Raw genomic sequence first — 18,438 nt, 5'->3', positions numbered from 1 at the left:
TTTTCTTTGAATCAATTTTAATTTCAAACGAAAGGAACAAACAAACATCGCAAAGATACAACACACGATCCAAAAGCCAGAGGGTAAAAAAAAAGATTAACAAAAGAAGAACGTAAAAAATCGTGTGGGAAGGTGTATATGTGAACAGACAAAAATGTTTTTTTTTTTTTTCAAATAAAAATTAGAGACACACATTTTCGTTTTTTCTCATAGCAACGACGTGACAATCAATATCCGGTCATAATAATAATATTAATAATTAATTACTTAATTATTTAATAATAGATGAAGGTAGGAGAGAGCTAATTGATTACATGATAGATGAAAGAGAAACGATTTGTGTCAAGAAAGAGTGAACAAAAAAATGCAAATTAAACAACGAGACATAACATTTGTTTTTCATCAGTTTCAGAGTGACATTATAATAATTGATTTTTTTTTTTCTTTTGAAAACTTCTTCTTCTTTGCTCCGAGAAAACGAGCAAATAGAGAAATACAAGAGGAGAATTTTTGTCTAATAGTTATCGTCATCACCGAGAGTTTTTACCGACAAAACACATCATTTAAAACAAAAAAAAATGTTTGAGAGAAACACTGGGCAATTTTGTCTTCCTCAATTCGTTTCAAATCTTCCTCTCCTTTTGCCTTTTGGTTTACAATTTTAGTTTCCACCAATAATTACAAAACACCAACTCTGTAAAAATGTGTTTTTGCATTTTTGGGAGAAAGTGTTTTTCCTTTTTTCTTTCTCTTGTTTTTCTTGTCTACAAATTATCTTTGGCGAATGTCTGTCTCTCCTTCAACTCGTAAAAAAAAAACAAAAAAAAACAACACCAACGAAACAAAAATGATAAGTTTTACATTCATTTGATGTACACACATTCAAGTATAACTAATACACGCCAACATAGCAGACACGCGTAGATTTTCAGGTTGTTAAGAAAAATGTTTTGTTTTTTTGAATAAGTTCAAAGAAAGAATTGGAGATTCCTCTTCACCGGTACACAAGAGAACCGAATCAATAAGTTTTGAGTGAATTTCCACGTTTTTAAAAGGGAACACCAAATATTAAAAAAAATGAGACACACAAACTTCAAGCAAAGAAAACGAGAACAAAAAAAAAAACAAGGTCAAAGAAGAAAACAATTGCCGATATGGAAATCGTGTGGTGTTTGTAACCCCTCACCATTTCCTCCCCCGAATTTTTCTTTTTTTTTTTATTTCTTTTTCTTTTGAGCATCTTAACAAAACAAAAAAAAATCATTAACCGTGAGAAAATATCTTACCCATCCCCCGGAAGTATAGAAAAACGAAAAAACTATTGTGTCAATCACAAAAAAAAAAAATAATATCAAAAAAATAATTCGGATTTTTGTTTTCTGTTTTCACCGCACGTGCGTTTTTTGTATCCCCACCTTTTGGGCCTGTATGAGTTTGTCTGGGTAGCGATGAAAAATGGGGGAAATGATTAACTTAAAAAAAAAAAAAAAAAAACTTTCCACTGGGATTGTGATTATCTCCTCCATCTTTGGGATTGTCATTGGGGAGGTTTAAAAAAAAAAATGAGTTGACCGGTGAAAAGAAGAAACGATTGAGAGGATGGCTTAATATTTAAATAGTCTCGCGTTCTACAGGTTAGGTCAACCGTGGCGCACGCAAAACAAACTGTGAAACGGCAATAGAGTTTAGCAGACTTACACAAACGGACACAAAACACGAAACGCAAAATGGCGACACACGCAATAATGCCACCAGGGGGATATTCATTTTTTGTATCAGGTAAAAAGGTAAATAATAAAAAGATGCCCTCCCCACCTCTCTACAACAACAACAAAAAAAAAAAAGAACGATAAATGTCGCAATAGTGTAAAAAGTATAGGAGGGTAACGAGTCAAATAGAAGAAATCAAAAATATGGGGGTTGGATTTAAAAATTTAAAAAAATGAGGGGGAGAATAACATTCTTGGGCTTTTAGCTACCTATAGGAACACTACCTGAGGTGTATACATACACTCATTATCATCATCTCTCTCTTATTATTATTATAATTTTTTATTTTAAATCTTTGAGAGAACTGAAGACGGGAGGAGGGGGGGAGAATATGATTCTTGGTAGTATAGTAATCATGTTTAGAAGAAGAAAAAAAAAATGAATATAGAGATTTTAAAAAAAGATACGCTTACAATAACCAGCGACAATTTGAGAAACAAAAGTGTTGAAAAACAAACACGATAAAAAAAAAAATAAGAGAAAAATCAAAAACAAAAGAAACGAGATTTTTTTTTTGCGTGTTTGTTATCAGAATTTTAGCGGATGGCAAAAAAAAAAAAATTTAAGGAAGAAAAAGAGTTTCTAGAACGAGGTAGCGCCTATAAAAAGTATGTTTTAATAATAATTCGGAGATAACAACAAAAACCAATGTTTCGTTCCTTTGTTTTTTTTGTTGTCTTCTTAAAACACTACGGACCTGACATATTCCTACAGATCCCACCTTCCCCTTTCATTTTTGAATGTTCCAGGCCTGAAAGTGTTGCAACTCTAGACCTTTCGCAATTGTTTTCACAAGAGGAGGAATTGGTTGTTGTCTGCCGCTGCGGAAGGATGGCGTCACTTGGCCGAACAAATATTGTGAACGCCATTGTGAACGACCGGTCCGATCGGTCCGGCGTGATGGTGATGATGTCCGTCAGGCGGGCCGTGATGATGATGATGGTGATGGTGGCTGCTGTTGTGATGGGCATTGGCGTTAGCATTGCCTCCGCCGCTGTTGTTGCTGCTATTGCCACCGGCCTGTTGCCTCTGGCTGTTTTTCTTGTTCTTCATCCGCCGGTTCTGGAACCAGATCTTGACTTGACGCTCCGTCAGGTTGAGATTGCGCGCCAGCTCCCAGCGTTTCTGCTTCGAAACGTAGGCGTTGAACAGGAACTCTTTCTCCAGTTCCAATGTCTGGAATTTGGAGTAAGGTTTCCGCTTCTTGCGCACCGTCACTTGGCCGGTCCACTCCAGCGGATTCGGTCCTAAAGAACCTGTGAATAGATTTTTTTTTTTAAGGAAATTAATTTCTGAATTCCTTTTTTTTTTCGAACGATAAAGATATCGTGAGAACACACAAACCGGCAGTCAAAACTATTCAGAGGGTTTCCTTCATTCTTTTTTAGCTTAAGGGGAGAAAAAGAGAGGGTTAAAACATAGGCCAGAAAGCCGAATTCTTTATGACGACACAGAAAGGGGTAAACTCTCTTGTTGTATCCAAGACGTATGGTAATGGCGAAAAGAGAGAGAGAGACTACTAGTACACGTAGAAAAGCCTCCATTTCTCTCTTCCCCCCTCTGTCTTTTGCTTAGAGCCAATAGCCTTTCACCGGTGAGTTAAGAAAATAGTCTTTCCAAAGTTTTCTTTTTTTAACCCTCCCGCCCCCGTCAAATCACATCTGCAGCGCATTTTCAGAAACCTTTTTTCTTTTTCTGATCGTTTCCGATTGTTTCAACTCAGATGGTCAATGGTAAGTGAACAACTGGACCAGGCTCAACGAATAAATTGTAAGATACTCGTTCAGGTACCTCAATTGAAATATCACTTGGCTATTTTTTTAAATCTGTCAAGCGGCTCGCGCTCTTTTGCCCTCCCCAGTACCTGGACATTTCGAACTGGAATTTCACTCTTTTTTTTTTAAAAAAAACTCTCGGGTCCTCCTTCTATTGTCTCAAAAAAAAATGCATCCAAATATAAAAATCTTACTCAAAAACCCCCTTCGCGATAAGAGTTTAAAGTATATCTAGAATAAGGGTATCCCGCTGGAGGGAGATGATGTTTTGTTCCATATCGATAACTATCAACTGTGTCGAATGAGAATATATGGGACCAGCTGAAGAGAGCCGACAGAAAGCAATCGATAAATAGTGTACGTATAACCATCATATTTCGTTACGACGATTGTATAGATGGAGGGAGAGACGGTAAGTGAACCAACCCCTCTGTCTCTTTAGCGATTTTGTTTGTCTGTCGTTCCAGTAATACTCTGCACCCTTGCACTCTTCCCCTCGACACACACGCACATTTTCGGCGCTTGAATAAAAGAAGAAGCTTTCTGGCGTTCCTCCAGACCCTCCCCTTCGCCGGGGCACACACACTTGTGATGCAACGAGTCGAAGACCGAGGAGGGTTGTGTACATCGCTAGTCTCTAACCATCTATATGTGTATGTGTGTGTGTGTGTTGTGTCTACATTTTCTTGTGAGAAACGACGTCAACGAGAGATCATTGAGTCGCTTCATATCGTTCGGGACCAGCTCGACTCCATCTAGTGAGCGGTGTGCATCGTTTGACGGAAACGCATTTGATCAAATTACTATTGGCTTTCCTACTTCCGTTCATTGACGTCTAGCATTATGAATGGAAGAGGAGAGGACGATATTTCAGCCGAACGATTTCTTCCAGTTCGTGATTCTACGCTATCGATTTCTTACTTTTTGCTCCAAAACGAATGGAGCATTACTAAAAACATCCCGAGGTTCCAAAAAGAAAAGAAAAAAAATGATGTCAACCCGAATTTGAATAGAAACTTACCAGGACCGTAGACGCTTGGCGGCATGCCGTCAGGACCGGGACCGTAGCCTCGTAGTCCGGCGTAGCTGTCGTGGGTGAAGCCGCAAGCTGCGGCTGCAGCGGCGTCCATGGCGCCGCGACGAGCTTCATGGGCTTCAGCGGCAAGGTATCCAGCAACAGAGACTGGAACACCCATGCCTGGCTGTCCAGGAGTCGGACCGAGTCCAGGGTGTCCGTGTGGCTCGGGAACACGACCCCCGTATCCGGCGTAACCGCACCAAGCGGCTTGGGCGTTGAACTGGGCGTTGGCAGCAGCCGCTTCGGCTGAAGTGGGAAGGCCAGCTGAAGGTCCCTGGCCGGCGGCAGCGGCTGCTGCTGCCGCTCCGTATTTGCCGTAATCGCTCGGCCAAAAACTGAGGGCCGCTTTCGCCCGGTCAGCCCCGTAATAGGCGGCTGCAGCTGCGGCTGCCATTCCGTCTCGTACCAACGAACTGGGACTGTACGACTGAGGATCAAACGATCCGGCAGAATGGCCTTGCACGTCCCCAACGCTGTACGGCCAAGGCTGTGCTCTGAGTAGACTACTAGCGCCACTAGTGTCGCCGTTGATACCTCCTCCACCTCCGCCGACTCCCCCGCCGTTAGGGTCGTGGTGTGAATGCGTCACGTGATGATGGGTGTGGTGTCCCGGATAGGATGAGGCTCCGGGACCGGCCGTTGTCTGACCGACCGCCAGTCTTTTAGCCGGAATGTGCAGCGGACCTGAACTTCCGCTCGAACTACCTCCACCGGCTGAAGGTGACAATTGATGATTTTGGTTGTTTGAATCTTCTTGCTGGCCCGATGATTGCTCCCCTCTTGCGTTGTTGCCGTTCGTTGACGAACTTGCTGAACCTCCCGCTGATGACTGTTGTTGTTGTTGCTGTTGTTGCTGCTGTTGCTGTTGTTGTTGAGATGCTACTCCTGACGCTATTGCTGATCGTCGGTGTTGATCACCAGCCGACCCCACCACCGGACTGTCGTCGTAGATCGAACCGTTCATCGTCGTCCTCGGCCGACAGTGCGGCTCAAGGACATGATTCCACGGCGATGAGGCCGGAATCGACGAGAGAAGCGCTGGATGGGCCTTGGCTGCCGTTTTGAAGTCCGGGCGCTGGGCTGTTGATCATTGAGCGGCGCACACACCGAATTGTTGCGCGCGCCTGTCTTCTGTCTCCTGAAATATTTTTCAAAAAATAAAAATTTAACACCAAAATTTTAAATGTCTTGAATATGTCCGGAAATGGTTTTTTAACATCACAATGGACGGACTGTGTAGGCGAAATAGAAGGCAATGTAATGAATTCCGAATGAAAGGAGGTGGAAAAAAAGAAGGAGAAATCATAAAGACCGATTTTATGACGACTATTCTCTTCTTCACGTCTAAACAGATTGTGTCATAACGACGTAACAATCCAATAAAAAAAAAGGGGGGGAGAGAAGAAGAAGAAATAACCGAGACAAGTGAGTGGAAGAAAAAAGGATTTTTCGGAAGGATGAGGGGGGGGACCTGTCGTGGCCCCCCTCTTTTTTTTATTTTATTATATTTTGTCGCACACTTTTTCAAAAGAGGGAAACGAAGAAAAATGAACTTAACAATCTCGTCATAAAACGAACTACACGCGTAACAGTGTACGTTAGTTTAGGCAGAAGAAAAAAGTACAAGTAATAGTTTTTAAGGAGGGGGGGGGGGACACAAGCAGATAACTCGTGTGTTATATGAAGAGATGGCCTGTATTATTCAAAACGGCCCTAAACTTTTATGGCAACTCTTTTCCAGAGAGACCCGTGCTGGCCACTCTGAGAGGCAGTCTAATAGCACATTGTATAACCCCTTTTTGACTCCCTTCCCCCTTCTGTTGGTTAACATACAAACGAAAAAAAAAACCCTTCTCCGTTTATAAAAACCTTTACCTTCTTGAACACACTGACCCCCCTCTTCTAGACGAGTTTCTAGACGGCCTAAAAAGTTGGACCAATTTTTTCAGTCTTCTCTTTTGGTGGGCGCTCTTGTTCAATTTTTGAATCGATTCGATCGAAATAATTCGCTCTCGTAATCCGATGTGAACACGAAGAAGACACCGAAACAGGGGGAAAAAAAATCAACAAATACCCAATGCCAAGTCGATAAACCTAAAAGGATAAAAGTTTGGGGTTTGAAAGGAAACCAAAAATGAAATGCCGCGGGCTTTCAGAAAGAGAAGAACCCGCAGAGTCTTTTCCCCCTTCAAGAGAGAGGCTCGTCGCCGTCTGCTCGCCACCGTTCCTCAACACTGATTGGACCAAGCTGTTGGACTCGAGGCCCAGTCACGTGACCGCCCTCTTTTCTTCTTCTTTTTTCTACCAGTCGATTATCATTAAGGGAACACCGAAAGGAGAAGAATAAAAGAAAGAAAAAAGTCTGACTCAACTTGACGTTTCCTGTGTATGTGTCTTTGGTGAATTGTCACGCCATTAAAAAAATCGCTCGTTTGGTAAAAGACTTTTTAAAGCTTTTGGCTGATTTAAAAAAAAAAAAGTGAAATCTTAAACAATAAACGTACCCTAAATTCAATTAAAATGTTACATAACGCATTTTAGTGTCCAAAGTTCTTTTTTTTTAAACTGGCGCCTGTATTCTCCCGATTGTATCACTCGCTCAAGCCTCCCTATTTATGCACACTCTGATCTGTAATGACCAAGTTTTTTTGTTTTTTTTAAATCTTTTCGGAATCGACAATTGAGGGGAAAACGTAAGGAAAAAAAAAGAAATGCTTTGCTGTTACGATCCGCCCTCCTCTTAACCTGATATTCCAAATGTTCTCATGAACCTCACACCTGTCTCTCCCCTTTTAAACATTTTGAATGATGAGAAATCGCGGGTCAGATGTTGTTTTTGAATTTCTCGCTACAATCCCGCCGAACAGAAAAAGCCAAAAGCCGCCGCCACACCTTTAACTCCGCCTCTTCCTTAGTTACTGAACCCTCGTCGTATGTGGTACAGAGTTTTTTGGGATGCATGACGTCACTCTACCCCTGAACCCTGCGTTGCTGTACGGCGCCTGAACGCCGACAAAAGACCCTGCACGGTTTCATCCCCCCCCCCTATCCTGATCGCTATACAATTTTTTGATTTAATACCTTTAAAAAAAGGGGAGATGCAACGATATAAAATGTTTGACTCGGTGGTTACCTTTTCTTACTTAAAATAGCGTCTGAACAAACTGGAAAAACATTTAGACTTTGAAACTTGTGTTCAAGTATTTACGAGCTTCTAATGAAATCAACAAACAATAACGATAAAAATGATCACAAAATAAACGTTTTTTTTTTTTCAGGGGGTGGTAGAGAAGGAACGAAAGGAAAAGGAAAAAGAAAAAAGAAAAAACAAAAACAAAACTAGACAACATTTTTTTGGGTGTTTGTTTCACGGCCAATATTATGTCGATTCCATAAAAAAAAAATATAGAAAATTACAAAATAAAAAGGCATAAAACCTTATACTCCCAAACTTATTGATAAAAAGCATTCAAGTATACAAGACCCTATCGAAAAACAAAATGTTTCAAGTTTCACTGGAGCGTGGAGAGTAAAGTATAGACACGGTGGATCGACTCTGTGGCTAAAAGTTGTTCTTGTTATTTTTATTTTTTTTTTCCTTTACTCATCGCAAAAAAAAGGAAGAAAAGAAGAAGAAAAAAAAAAGGGAGAAAGAGAGAAAACGTGTAATATCTATAATGTAACGGGTTCGTCGCGCCAAGAGTCTGCTGCTCTCTCGCGGTCTCCGCCCGTTCGCCCGTCCGACCCCTTTTCTTGTGGGGGTATGGAGACGTGGAGTCGAACACGCTGCGCTATGCCCTTCCACATATACATAAGGAGAGGAGGGGAAACCGCTGTCGTGTGACCGCCGGGAGAAAAACAAAAAACGAAGAAACGAAAGAAAACATTTTTTGTTTTCCAACTCGGAACGAACGTCCAGACCCATCTAGCGGCGGACGATTGCTGCCGCCACTTCTGATAGTAACACTGCGGACTTGCGTCTCCGCGTTCACGGCCCATCTTATCTTCGCCCTATTCCAAGTCCCGAAATTATACAAGACCTATCTATCTGCCGGCGCAACAAGATTTTCTTTCAAACACTTTCGTGTCGAAACGCGGCTGTTCCTCTTTTTTTTTTTAAATAAACATTTCAAATTTTACGATTTTGACGTTCAATGTACCACGGCCTAGATTGGTCCCTTCGTTTGGTTTGCTTCAAGTGTGTCGACAATGTACTATATAAACTATTCACACACAAAAAAAAAACTCTTGAAAAACTCTTAAAACTTGCCTTTGGTTTGCTAGTCGAACTGCCGTCCGTCACAACAGAATTTGACGAAACTTCGTATTTCTTCCGTTTTCAAATTGCGTTCGACTTTGAAATTCAGTTTCGTTCACGCGGCTGATTTTGTTATTATTATTATTTTTTTGTTCACCTCCGTTTCACGGAAGAATAGACTTCAGCACAGGAATGTTTTGTTGGGACGACGAAGAAAAAAAAAAAATTGTGTTGAAGAGAAATCGTGAAAGTCCTCACTCGATCGAATCGATTGCAAAACTCCGCAGCAAAAGTCGGAGTAGAAACAAAATATTGTTTTCGTTTTTACACACAACAATTAACGAGTATGTTAACAATTGGTAGGCGTACGTGAATGCGCTCGCAGAGAAACTGACGTGCACTTGTCGCCGCGTTCGGTTTGAAACAGAAAATTCAAAAAAATAAAAAACAGAGTCACAATTCACGCAGGAAATCTAAATGTTGCGCGCTCAATTCAGTCGAACTTTTTTTTTTTTTTTAATTCGTTCTTGACAGTAAAATAGAAAAAAAAAAAGTTCAAATTGCGAAAATTGAACCGTGTAAAAGAAAACACACTGGTGACAAACACACAAGTCACGCGCACTTTTTTGTCTCGTTAAATCGGAGTCAACGGCGAAAGAGACGGGAGAGTCGAAAAAACCTGCTGCCGTGCCCGACGGACCGACAGAACTTTGTGTTGGCTGTTCAGGGAGCGACACGCAAAAAGGCTAACGGAGAGAGTAAAGTCGGACAGAGAATGCCGCCTTGGCTTTCGATGCCGCAGCTCCTGGTGCCTTAGAACGCTGTGAGGGGGGCTGGGCAGGAGGAGCTCCGTCCAAAAAAGTGGGAGGGAGGATATGTATTTTCTTCTTTCTTTTCTTACGCTGCAAGTTCTCTCCTAGCTGGGGGTATATCTGCCGTCTGGTGGGGGAATATTTTTTTTTTTTTTTTTTAAACAGAGTCGGCGCGCGGCTTTTTCTTCTCTGCGTTACATGCTATAGTGACTATACCACAGCACGGTATATCCTATCTACACGCTGGCTCTAAAAAGGACTCGACGGGGGGGAGGCCGGACTTGTGTACTGGGAGCCCGGCCCACTTTTTTTTTTCACCTCCCTAAAAGCCACCCTCACTTCTCCTCGTCTTTGGCTACGTTGAGAGGAGATAGGAGAGAGAAAAAGAAAAAAAAAATGAAGCAAACTCAACTCACGACACCCATGCCCACTCCATCTAACGGCGTTTAATACAACTTTGAAAACGATTAGTGAAAGAAGAAGAACAAAATCGCGACTGATTTTTTAAAAAGCGATTAAAAAGGAAAACATCTAATATTTGACAAAACTTTTCACACTTTCAGTGAGCAGCTAAATTAGATCTATTAAAAAAAAAGGGTTAGAAAAAAAAAGGGTTGCCAAGGTAGATGGGGGGATCTGATGGATAGGGGGGCCCCTTTTCTCTTGCTGGTTTTGGTGTCATCGTTTCGATTTTATATTATATTGGCTCCTCTAAAAAAAAAAAACGACCCAGACGATAAAAAAAAAATACAAGAGGGGGTTTTCTATTAGGCGAGGAGAAAAAGGGGTGAAAAGAAGCCCCCCTGGTCAACCTATGGCAGAGATAAACATAACACACACATACATAGGTCCAGGGTAAAAAAAAAAAATAAATTTCAATTTTTTATGGTGCGATGAAACCAAACTTCCACGGCACACCATAAAGACCAGAAGGCAAGACAACACACACATTCAGAATGAAAGAAGCATCTTTTTTGTTCCCAATAAATATTATAACAGCTTCAAATGATGTACCCCCAAACGAGAGACGAACCTTTTGGCCAGCCTCTGTCTGACTTTTAACTCTTTTGGGGTCTCTGCAAAAAAAAAATAACTAACTAACTAACTAACCGTTAGAGTTAAAAAAAAAAAAACGAGCAGGGGAGAACGTTTTTCATGATCTTTTATAGCCTAAAAACCTGTGTTCACCTTCACCTTCTTGAAAGAAAAAAAAAAAAGCTAATTGGACGGCACCGTTTCGACGACAAGGATTCAAAACACCGGACTTTGAAGGAACCCCGGAAAGTAGCAAAAAATAAAAAAAACTAGTTTTTTTAAATTAAAATAAAAGTCGTCCCGTGGAGTTTTTCAACACACAAAAATTTTCTCACTTTACCTCCACACCCAACTGTCGACATGCGCACAACTGCAGAGCGTGTATAACCGGTTTCTTTTGTGTAACTGTGTGTCCATCTCTTCTTCTTCTTTTTCTATGTACAACTCCGAAGCTTTTTCTCGGTGAATAACTATTGCTATACTTTTATCTTCTTTTATAGCATGTTTTTACACACAGCAAGAGGAAAAAAAAAAAAAGGGAGATTTTTTTTCTTCTTTCTATTGGCTGTGGGGTTGCCCCCCTTTGCGGGCCCTATCTTGTTCTCGCTAGGCCTTTTATTTTTCGACACTTTTATAATCACGTTGGTCGATTAGATTCTTCAATGTACTACTAGTAGCTCGTACATACAAATCCAATGAACCGAATTTTATTTCTCTATCTTTTTTCTTCTATTTGACGGGGGACATTAAAAATGTCAGAAAACGTGGCGGGTCGCTCGTGAGAAAAAAAAAAATTATTTAGCTCCGGTTATACGACGAACATAGCAGAACTTGTCGTTGGACTTTTTTCTTTCAAAAAAAAAGTGCGAGGTAAGAAACCTTTTGAATTTGTTCGGGTGAACTTAACCGCACCGTGTGCAGACGCGCGTCCCTCCTTTTTTATGATTTTTTTCTTCCCAATTTCGTGTGTGCGTGTGCAGGTTCGTGCGCTAGTGAACGCGCTACAACAGGATGAATTATAAAGACTCTTTTTTTGAAGAAAAAAAAAAAAGAATTATTTTAATAACTTATAATTTCCTTGCTAGCCTTCCTCCTCCCTCTTTACGTATTTTCTTCTTTTGTATGTACCTCCTGCCAGCGTGAGTCTAGCCTCGGCGGTACGGTGAGCCCTCCGGTTACTTCTCTTCTCTTTTTTTCCCCTTCTTCTTGTGCCGTAATTACCAACGTCTCCGCAGGGAGTCGCGGGCGAAGGAAAAAAAAAATTACGGGGAAGGGGAGCGAGTGAGAAAGAAGAGAAACTCCGAGGCTTCAAAATGAAAGAGGAGCTCTCCAAAGGGGGGAAGAAAAGAAAAAGAAAGAAAGAAAAAGGAGGAGGTACCGCCCCAGACGTCAGATTATGCGGCTCGTCTGGCAGGTAAACTAACCAATGACGAGGATGAAAGACGAGAAAAGAACGTACTAAGAAGGGCAGGGCTAACTCAAATCACTAGCCCTGATTTTAAGTTTCAAGCTTTTTCGCCCCAACACTTTCCCCAATTCAAAAATCGGATTTCTTTCTCAGAATAGTAACATTTAAATCAGCGACTCGCGAGCGGCTGGAGATGCCATGATTTGCATATACGGCGCCTGCGTATCAACAGGGTCGTCAAAATCGACAGTAAACATAAAAAATATCCCACAAAAATATATATGCGTCCCATTAAACGAAAGACACCTTGTTTAACTATCTCGTTAGAGTCGCAATGACTAACGAAAAAAAAAAAAAAAATCCACTTCGTTTCTCTTGGCGTTTACCTTTTGTCACTAAGCAATTAACACCTCGACGCTCGTATATACATTACAACTCAATTATTAACCCTTTAGGTAGACCCACTCCGGTCCGGCGTGCGTATATACATATAAAAAGTTACGTTTCTTTTATTTTATTCCTTTTTATTTCCCGTCGTAACAATAATCATATAAATACGGCCCACACTATCTCCTTATATTTGATGTTTTACGCTTTTTTAGCTCTTATTAAGAAGCCGATGGCGGTTGGATGGGATCGGTTTCTGTACGCGATTAGTCGAATACCCAATGATACACACGAAAAACGAGTAAACGAAATGCCGACGCCGCCTTTTTATGTTTTCTTTTTTTCTAGTTTCTGCGTCATTTTCCAGCAGTCGGTGCTGGAAATGATGATGATCGTAATAATAATAGTAAAAAAGAATTTCGGACGTATGAAGTGGAAGGGAGGAAAAAGTCGGAAGAGAAGCCAAATTGAGATGTCTCCTTGGCTTTAAAAATTTTTAAGTCTTTTTCATTCTTCTTTTGCTACGTCAATATTTCCTAGTTTTCCTTTTTTTTTATTGGATCTCACAAGGCGCTCTACCTGATCTTAAAAAAAGGCGGAAAGAAGAAAGAAAAAAAAACTCGACGCAACACCCGAAAAAGAAAAAATTCGATCGTAAAAAAAAAAAAGCGAAACTGAAAGCGACCTTGTAACATTATCATAAAAGGGAAGAAAAAGTTATTCCGAATTGAAGACGATGACGGTACGGGACTACGTATGGAACAACACGCACAATACCAATCCAAAGAAGAAGAAGCTTACCTTGAACGGCGATATCTCTCCTTTTGCAGGTCGACACACAGTCAATGCCAACCAGATCCGGCAGTTATGGCATATTAACTGAAATGATGATCCATTAAAAATTTATGTAATATTTTCTGTTGATTTCACGTTAAAAAAAAGAAACCCACCACTAAATTTTTGTTTCGTTTTCGACGACACTCTTGACTTTTGACGTCCACTAACGACATTGAATGGACATCAACTTGCGCCTGGTGCGGATGGATTTTTCTTTCTTGGTCTTGTGTGACGATGGGGTGGGTGGGCCGTGGACGCTTCGTTAGCGCTCACCGACCAAATGTATCCAACTGCCTCCTTTCTCCCTTTTTTTTTCTTTCAGAAGGAAAGATGGAGGGGAGCCGCAAAAAAAAAGGGGAGAAAAAAGTTTTTCTTCTCTTCGTTTTTGTGTATAAGCGCGCCTTGTTTTTCCTCTTCCCTGTTCCCTCATTGAAGCGCATCCGCGAAACTAAACAAACACAAACGCACGTACATACACACACACAGGCAGACACACACATCCAAGAAGAACCCTGTAATAAAAAATTTGAAAAAAATAAAATAAAATTCAGGCGCCGACTTCCAGAGGCTAGAAAAAGAGAGGAAAAAAAGGAGAAAAGCACAAACTGCTGCTGCTGGTTTCTTCTTCTGACCTTCTCTCACTCCCTACCGCTACCACCACCTCCTGACGGGCTCTGCTTATACGACACATTAAAGCGCTTATTTTATGTTTTAACGAGCTCATAAAGGAATTTTTTAGCGATTTCTGTGGTTTGAACAACGCCCGACGACGGCCGTGTGTATGTCGGCGGCGGCAGCAGTCCGGCAGCAGTAGCGGTAGCGGCGGCTCCATAACCTTAGCTGTAAAATTAATGAACACCACTATGTTGTGATTAGGCTGGATGATTTCATTCTTTTTCTTTTCGTTCTCCTTCGTTTCTATTTTTCAAAGGGAAATAAAAGAAAAGCTTGACCAAAAAACGTAAAACTTAACTAGACAATAAAAATAATATTGAGCAGGAAGGAACTCGTTTTCTTCTTTTGAAAAGAGAATGACAACAGACCTTTTGCTTGCATGTGTCTTACAGCGTCCGTACGTATGTGTGTGTGTGTGTGTGTATGTATACAGAGAGGACGAGAGTCCTGTCGGCGTGTACACACAAAGAAAGGCACAAGATAACACAAGGCCTCTGCGTTCAAACCATCTGACTTGTCTAGCGAGGGGAGGATTTTTTGAAGGCGATTTTGCAAGCATTTCAGATTGCAAGAAAAATACAAATTCAACGACTGTCCGACACCGGTAAAGTAACACAAATAGCCTCAATTTTAAATCACCAATGAGCATTGGTCAGTAAAAAAAAAAAATAATAAAAAAAAAGCAGTGAAAAATCTAATAGAAAATGGTAACAGGGCGGAGGTATATAGAAAGAAGGAAACTTCTATGTTTGTTGTGACTGTGCGAGTTGGACAGGCGACCGGACTGGGCCAGCAGGAAAAAAAAAAAAAAAAGAGGGAAAGATAAAAAGGAAAACAAGTATATATAAGAAGAGGAAAGAAACAGAGAGAAGAACCATAGGGGCCTGCTGGGTGGCTGTTTACGGCTGTTTAGGGGTCGTGTTATGTGCCATCAAGTATAAAATGACCACTTTGACTCAACTATTAAAAGGTGATCGTGTTTTGACACGGGGCCCGCCCAAACTCTCGCTCCTTTTTTTCCACCATTGCCCAGCAATTCGACCAGTTGTCTTTTGCTCCTTTTTTTTTAAAGACACTTGAAAATGCCGCCGCCGCTATTGTAATCTACTGTCGAATGGCGTCCTTAAGTCAATTCATTGGCCATTTTAAAAACACTCGTCACTAGACTCCAAATCTCTTTTCCACCTCCTCCCCTCCTCCCAACGCTTTTCACCAACACCCCTGCTACGTTAACGAGCCATTCTGTTAGTCATCGACTGAAGATGATTTACTGAGACGGGCTCGTAAAACGATCCCTCGCATGATTCTTTTACGATTCCCCTCCTATAAGAATCACACACACTGCATCATTCTGACGCCTCGCCGTGATTGCTTCGTTTACCTAGCTGTCAAACGACGGAGAAAATGAAAAGGAAATGACGTCACAAAAATGACGCGTTTCGATTTCAAAAGGTACTTTCTCCTGGAAATGAAATGACAACAAACAACTACAGGGGGAAATTAAAATAAAAACAAAAAAACGAAAAGGTTTTGAGAAAACGAAAAGAAATACCATATCACCGTAGCGCGAGCTATTCTGGGAAATGATGGGAAAAGAGGCGCCAAAGCCAGTCCGGCGCAAAGAGTTTGGATGGGAAACCAGCAGTGAGTTTGTAACGAATTCAGATAAATAAATCGGTTAAAATTCTTCCGTCCCTATTAGAAAAAGGAAGAAAAAGAAAACAACAGCACTCACGGCAATAGTAGTAGCAAAGACATACAAATCAGAAGCAGAGTGTACAGCATTCGTGGGTGGGTGTGTGTGTGTTTCTGCCTGATTCTTTTAGCCGCGGACCAAAGCAACCCAGCAAACATTTTGTTGTTACATAGAAGGGGAAAAAAGACCCGCCAGTGTGACTGCCGCTGTGCGCAAAGCAAACAAACTGTCCATTGATTTGGCATTCGATCAGCTGCCTCGTTTTCACACACAACCACACACGCACACCGGAACTAGTACGCTTTGCACCAAAACAAGAATAAACGATGATGACATGCCACGATTTCAGACCGATACAGTCATTAGCGTTACCAATAATCAAAATTTTTTTCGAGATCTCACAAGTTTTGCAATGAATAAGACAAAAATGTATTATTAAAGAATCTCACCCGAAAACAAAAAAGAAACCCAAAAGACGTCCGCAATCGTCTTGCTTCTCAGAGGGAGGTTACGCCGCCAGTTATATGAACGGGCCTATTGTTATATTTTTTCGATATGTTTTTCTCTAAATCAGCCTGCAGTTCTTTTGTACGTTCGATCAGCTTCTTCAATGTTGGCTGAAGACGAGCTTGTTCCGTAGCAGCAGTACGGCGTCTTTCGGCTAACGTCGTTCGATTTCCTTCCACTTTGTCGGCCAAATGTAGGTGCTGCTGCAACGAATTGGCTACACGATCAACGTACCTAAAAGAATAACAATAAAAGGTCTGTAACAATTGGCCAATTAAAACTAACGATAATTTTGGTTTGTACCTTGGTGATTCACGGATAAGAGCTAAATTTTTCAGTTTAGGTCGGTTTATAGCATCCAAAGTACTCAAAACGTGGCTGAGCATGACTTCAAGCTCTTGTGGTGATATTTCGGTGCTAGAATGTGATTGAGAGAAACTAAAACCCATCTTAGACTCTTTAGCAGTTGCTTGAATTTCCATTCAAACGCTGTCTCAAGAAAGCTTCCAGCTGCATTTAAAATAAAGATAAATTTGAATTAGAACTACATTATTTTTCAGAAGGAAAATGCGATAAACCTCCGCGAGATCGTCGAGAAACATGTTTCTGGTCTTATGATAATCCAACATCGTGAATGCTTCATTGTCTTTTGCTACTCCACCTTCAACGCCCGCCTCCTGGACAACAATTCCGAGTTCAGCATCTTCAGTTGTTGAAAAGTCTATCGTTGCCTCGTGTGCGTCAGGAAGCATGTCAATTTGCCCCCAGTCAATATCTCCGGTTTCCAATTCGACGTCGCTGGTCCCAAAATCAATAGCTGCATCGCCAAAGTCAATCTGTGCAAATCGCACACATTTCACAAAATTAGAGTTCAATACAAAAAATATTTAAGGAACAGCCTACAGCATCATCGGTAGTCACAGAAGCTTCGGGTTCAACAAACAAAACGGACTCTTCTATACGTAAAGGTGGTTCGCCATATCGCCACTCGTACACGGTTGTATTTCCATGTTCTATAAATTCAATTAATTAAGGTTAATTTACTAAGACGAAAACAATTTTCAAACCGATGATGTACTGCAAAACCGGAAGGCAGGTGAGTTCACTATTGTTTGTGATAATCTGTCCAAGGAATGATCGGTAAAAAGCTAAAATCAAAGGGCAGAAAAAAAAAAAAATCAATAAATAAAAATTTAGACGTATTACTTCGTGACGTGGAGACAGCTTCCATGTCACGGAGGCTTCTTAAATATTAAAGAATCAATAAGATGACTTACCTGATGCCTCTTTAGTTTTCTTTGCCTGTGTTGCCACTTCTTTGTACATCTCTGGCAAGCTACCAAGTAGATCAGTCAGCTCACTCTTGATGTTCTTTCCTTCAATACCCAGTTGATTTGCAAGTGATTTATATTTGTCTCTGAAATCTTGAGCATTTTTTACACACTCCACTTCTTTCTTCTCAGTATCCTATTCATAAAAATTGTCACAAATACTGGAAATACTATTAAAATTTTGAAGAAAATTCACATGCTGAACTTGCTCATATTTAGCTATGGATTTCTTAATTCCAGGAATCTCATATGCCACATTTCTCATAAGAATTTGGCATGCTTCTGCAAGATAAACATTTTCTTTTTCGTACAAGCGAACAACTTCTTGCCAATCTTTCATTCTTTGTGACCCATATCGTCCAAACAGACTTCTAGTATCAGCTTCTGTTTCTTTCAATATTTCAATAATTTGGAGGCAGTGAAAGTAGTTAATATCTGTGGATAAATTCAATTGATTAAGAAAAATTGTTGCAGGAATCCACAGGTAAAGTTATATTTTTAAAAAGAGGTATTACATGTTCCTGTTAGTAGTTTGGTGATTCCTTTATGCTCTGGCATGTCTTGAATAGCTGAATTTATTTTCTCGCGAATGAGGGTAATTTGCTGGGGCCATGTTTTCGCACAGTGTCGTCGACTGATAACCCAATCGAGAAGCTTTGAAGTCTGAATGTCGATGGGAATATTTTGTTCCTAAACAAAGAAAATAGTATGGTATCACGAACGCAATTTAACATGATTTAAGGGTCAAATCTCTTGCCAGTAAATAATAAATAATTCCGACTTACCTGCATTTCGGGGAATGAACCATATGTTGTGTTGATGTTCAGATGAAGGTACTGTCAACGCCATCTGTCATCGATTAAATAACA

The 18,438-nt window shown here is 40.7% G+C and overlaps 2 protein-coding genes across 2 annotated transcripts; both read right to left on the bottom strand.

Annotated features, from left to right (window-relative positions):
- LOC116923174 (homeobox protein abdominal-B) lies at window positions 1–14,787 on the bottom strand. Its single transcript, XM_045173719.1, has 4 exons — window positions 13,474–14,787; window positions 13,325–13,402; window positions 4,567–5,761; window positions 1–3,026 (listed from the first exon to the last, which is right to left on the bottom strand). Exons 3-4 carry the CDS (start codon window positions 5,585–5,587, stop codon window positions 2,608–2,610), a joined length of 1,440 nt encoding a protein of 479 aa, XP_045029654.1. The 5' UTR covers window positions 5,588–5,761; window positions 13,325–13,402; window positions 13,474–14,787; the 3' UTR covers window positions 1–2,607.
- Window positions 14,788–16,136: 1,349 nt separating this feature from the next.
- On the bottom strand, window positions 16,137–18,433 carry LOC116923173 (CDK5 regulatory subunit-associated protein 3). The gene is given in 11 exon segments (XM_032929648.2): window positions 16,137–16,472; window positions 16,542–16,720; window positions 16,722–16,748; window positions 16,817–17,074; window positions 17,142–17,251; window positions 17,306–17,386; window positions 17,516–17,705; window positions 17,766–18,004; window positions 18,085–18,259; window positions 18,355–18,367; window positions 18,369–18,433. Coding segments are annotated over 11 exon segments (1,566 nt in total). The 5' UTR covers window positions 18,419–18,433; the 3' UTR covers window positions 16,137–16,228.
- Window positions 18,434–18,438: the final 5 nt, after the last annotated feature.

This window comes from Daphnia magna, linkage group LG5, assembly GCF_020631705.1.
Source record: "Daphnia magna isolate NIES linkage group LG5, ASM2063170v1.1, whole genome shotgun sequence".
In the NCBI taxonomy this organism is placed as follows: Eukaryota; Metazoa; Arthropoda; class Branchiopoda; order Diplostraca; family Daphniidae; genus Daphnia; species Daphnia magna.
This window is presented reverse-complemented; position numbering and strand designations above follow the sequence as displayed.

Excerpts from the sequence above, each read along its gene's own strand:
- LOC116923174 (XM_045173719.1), bottom strand. The coding sequence starts at position 5,587 with ATGAACGGTTCGATCTACGACGACAGTCCGGTGGTGGGGTCGGCTGGT. Across the intron at positions 3,027-4,566 it reads GCCAAGCGTCTACGGTCCTG|GTTCTTTAGGACCGAATCCG; the intron begins GTAAGTTTCTAT and ends ATCTATTCACAG.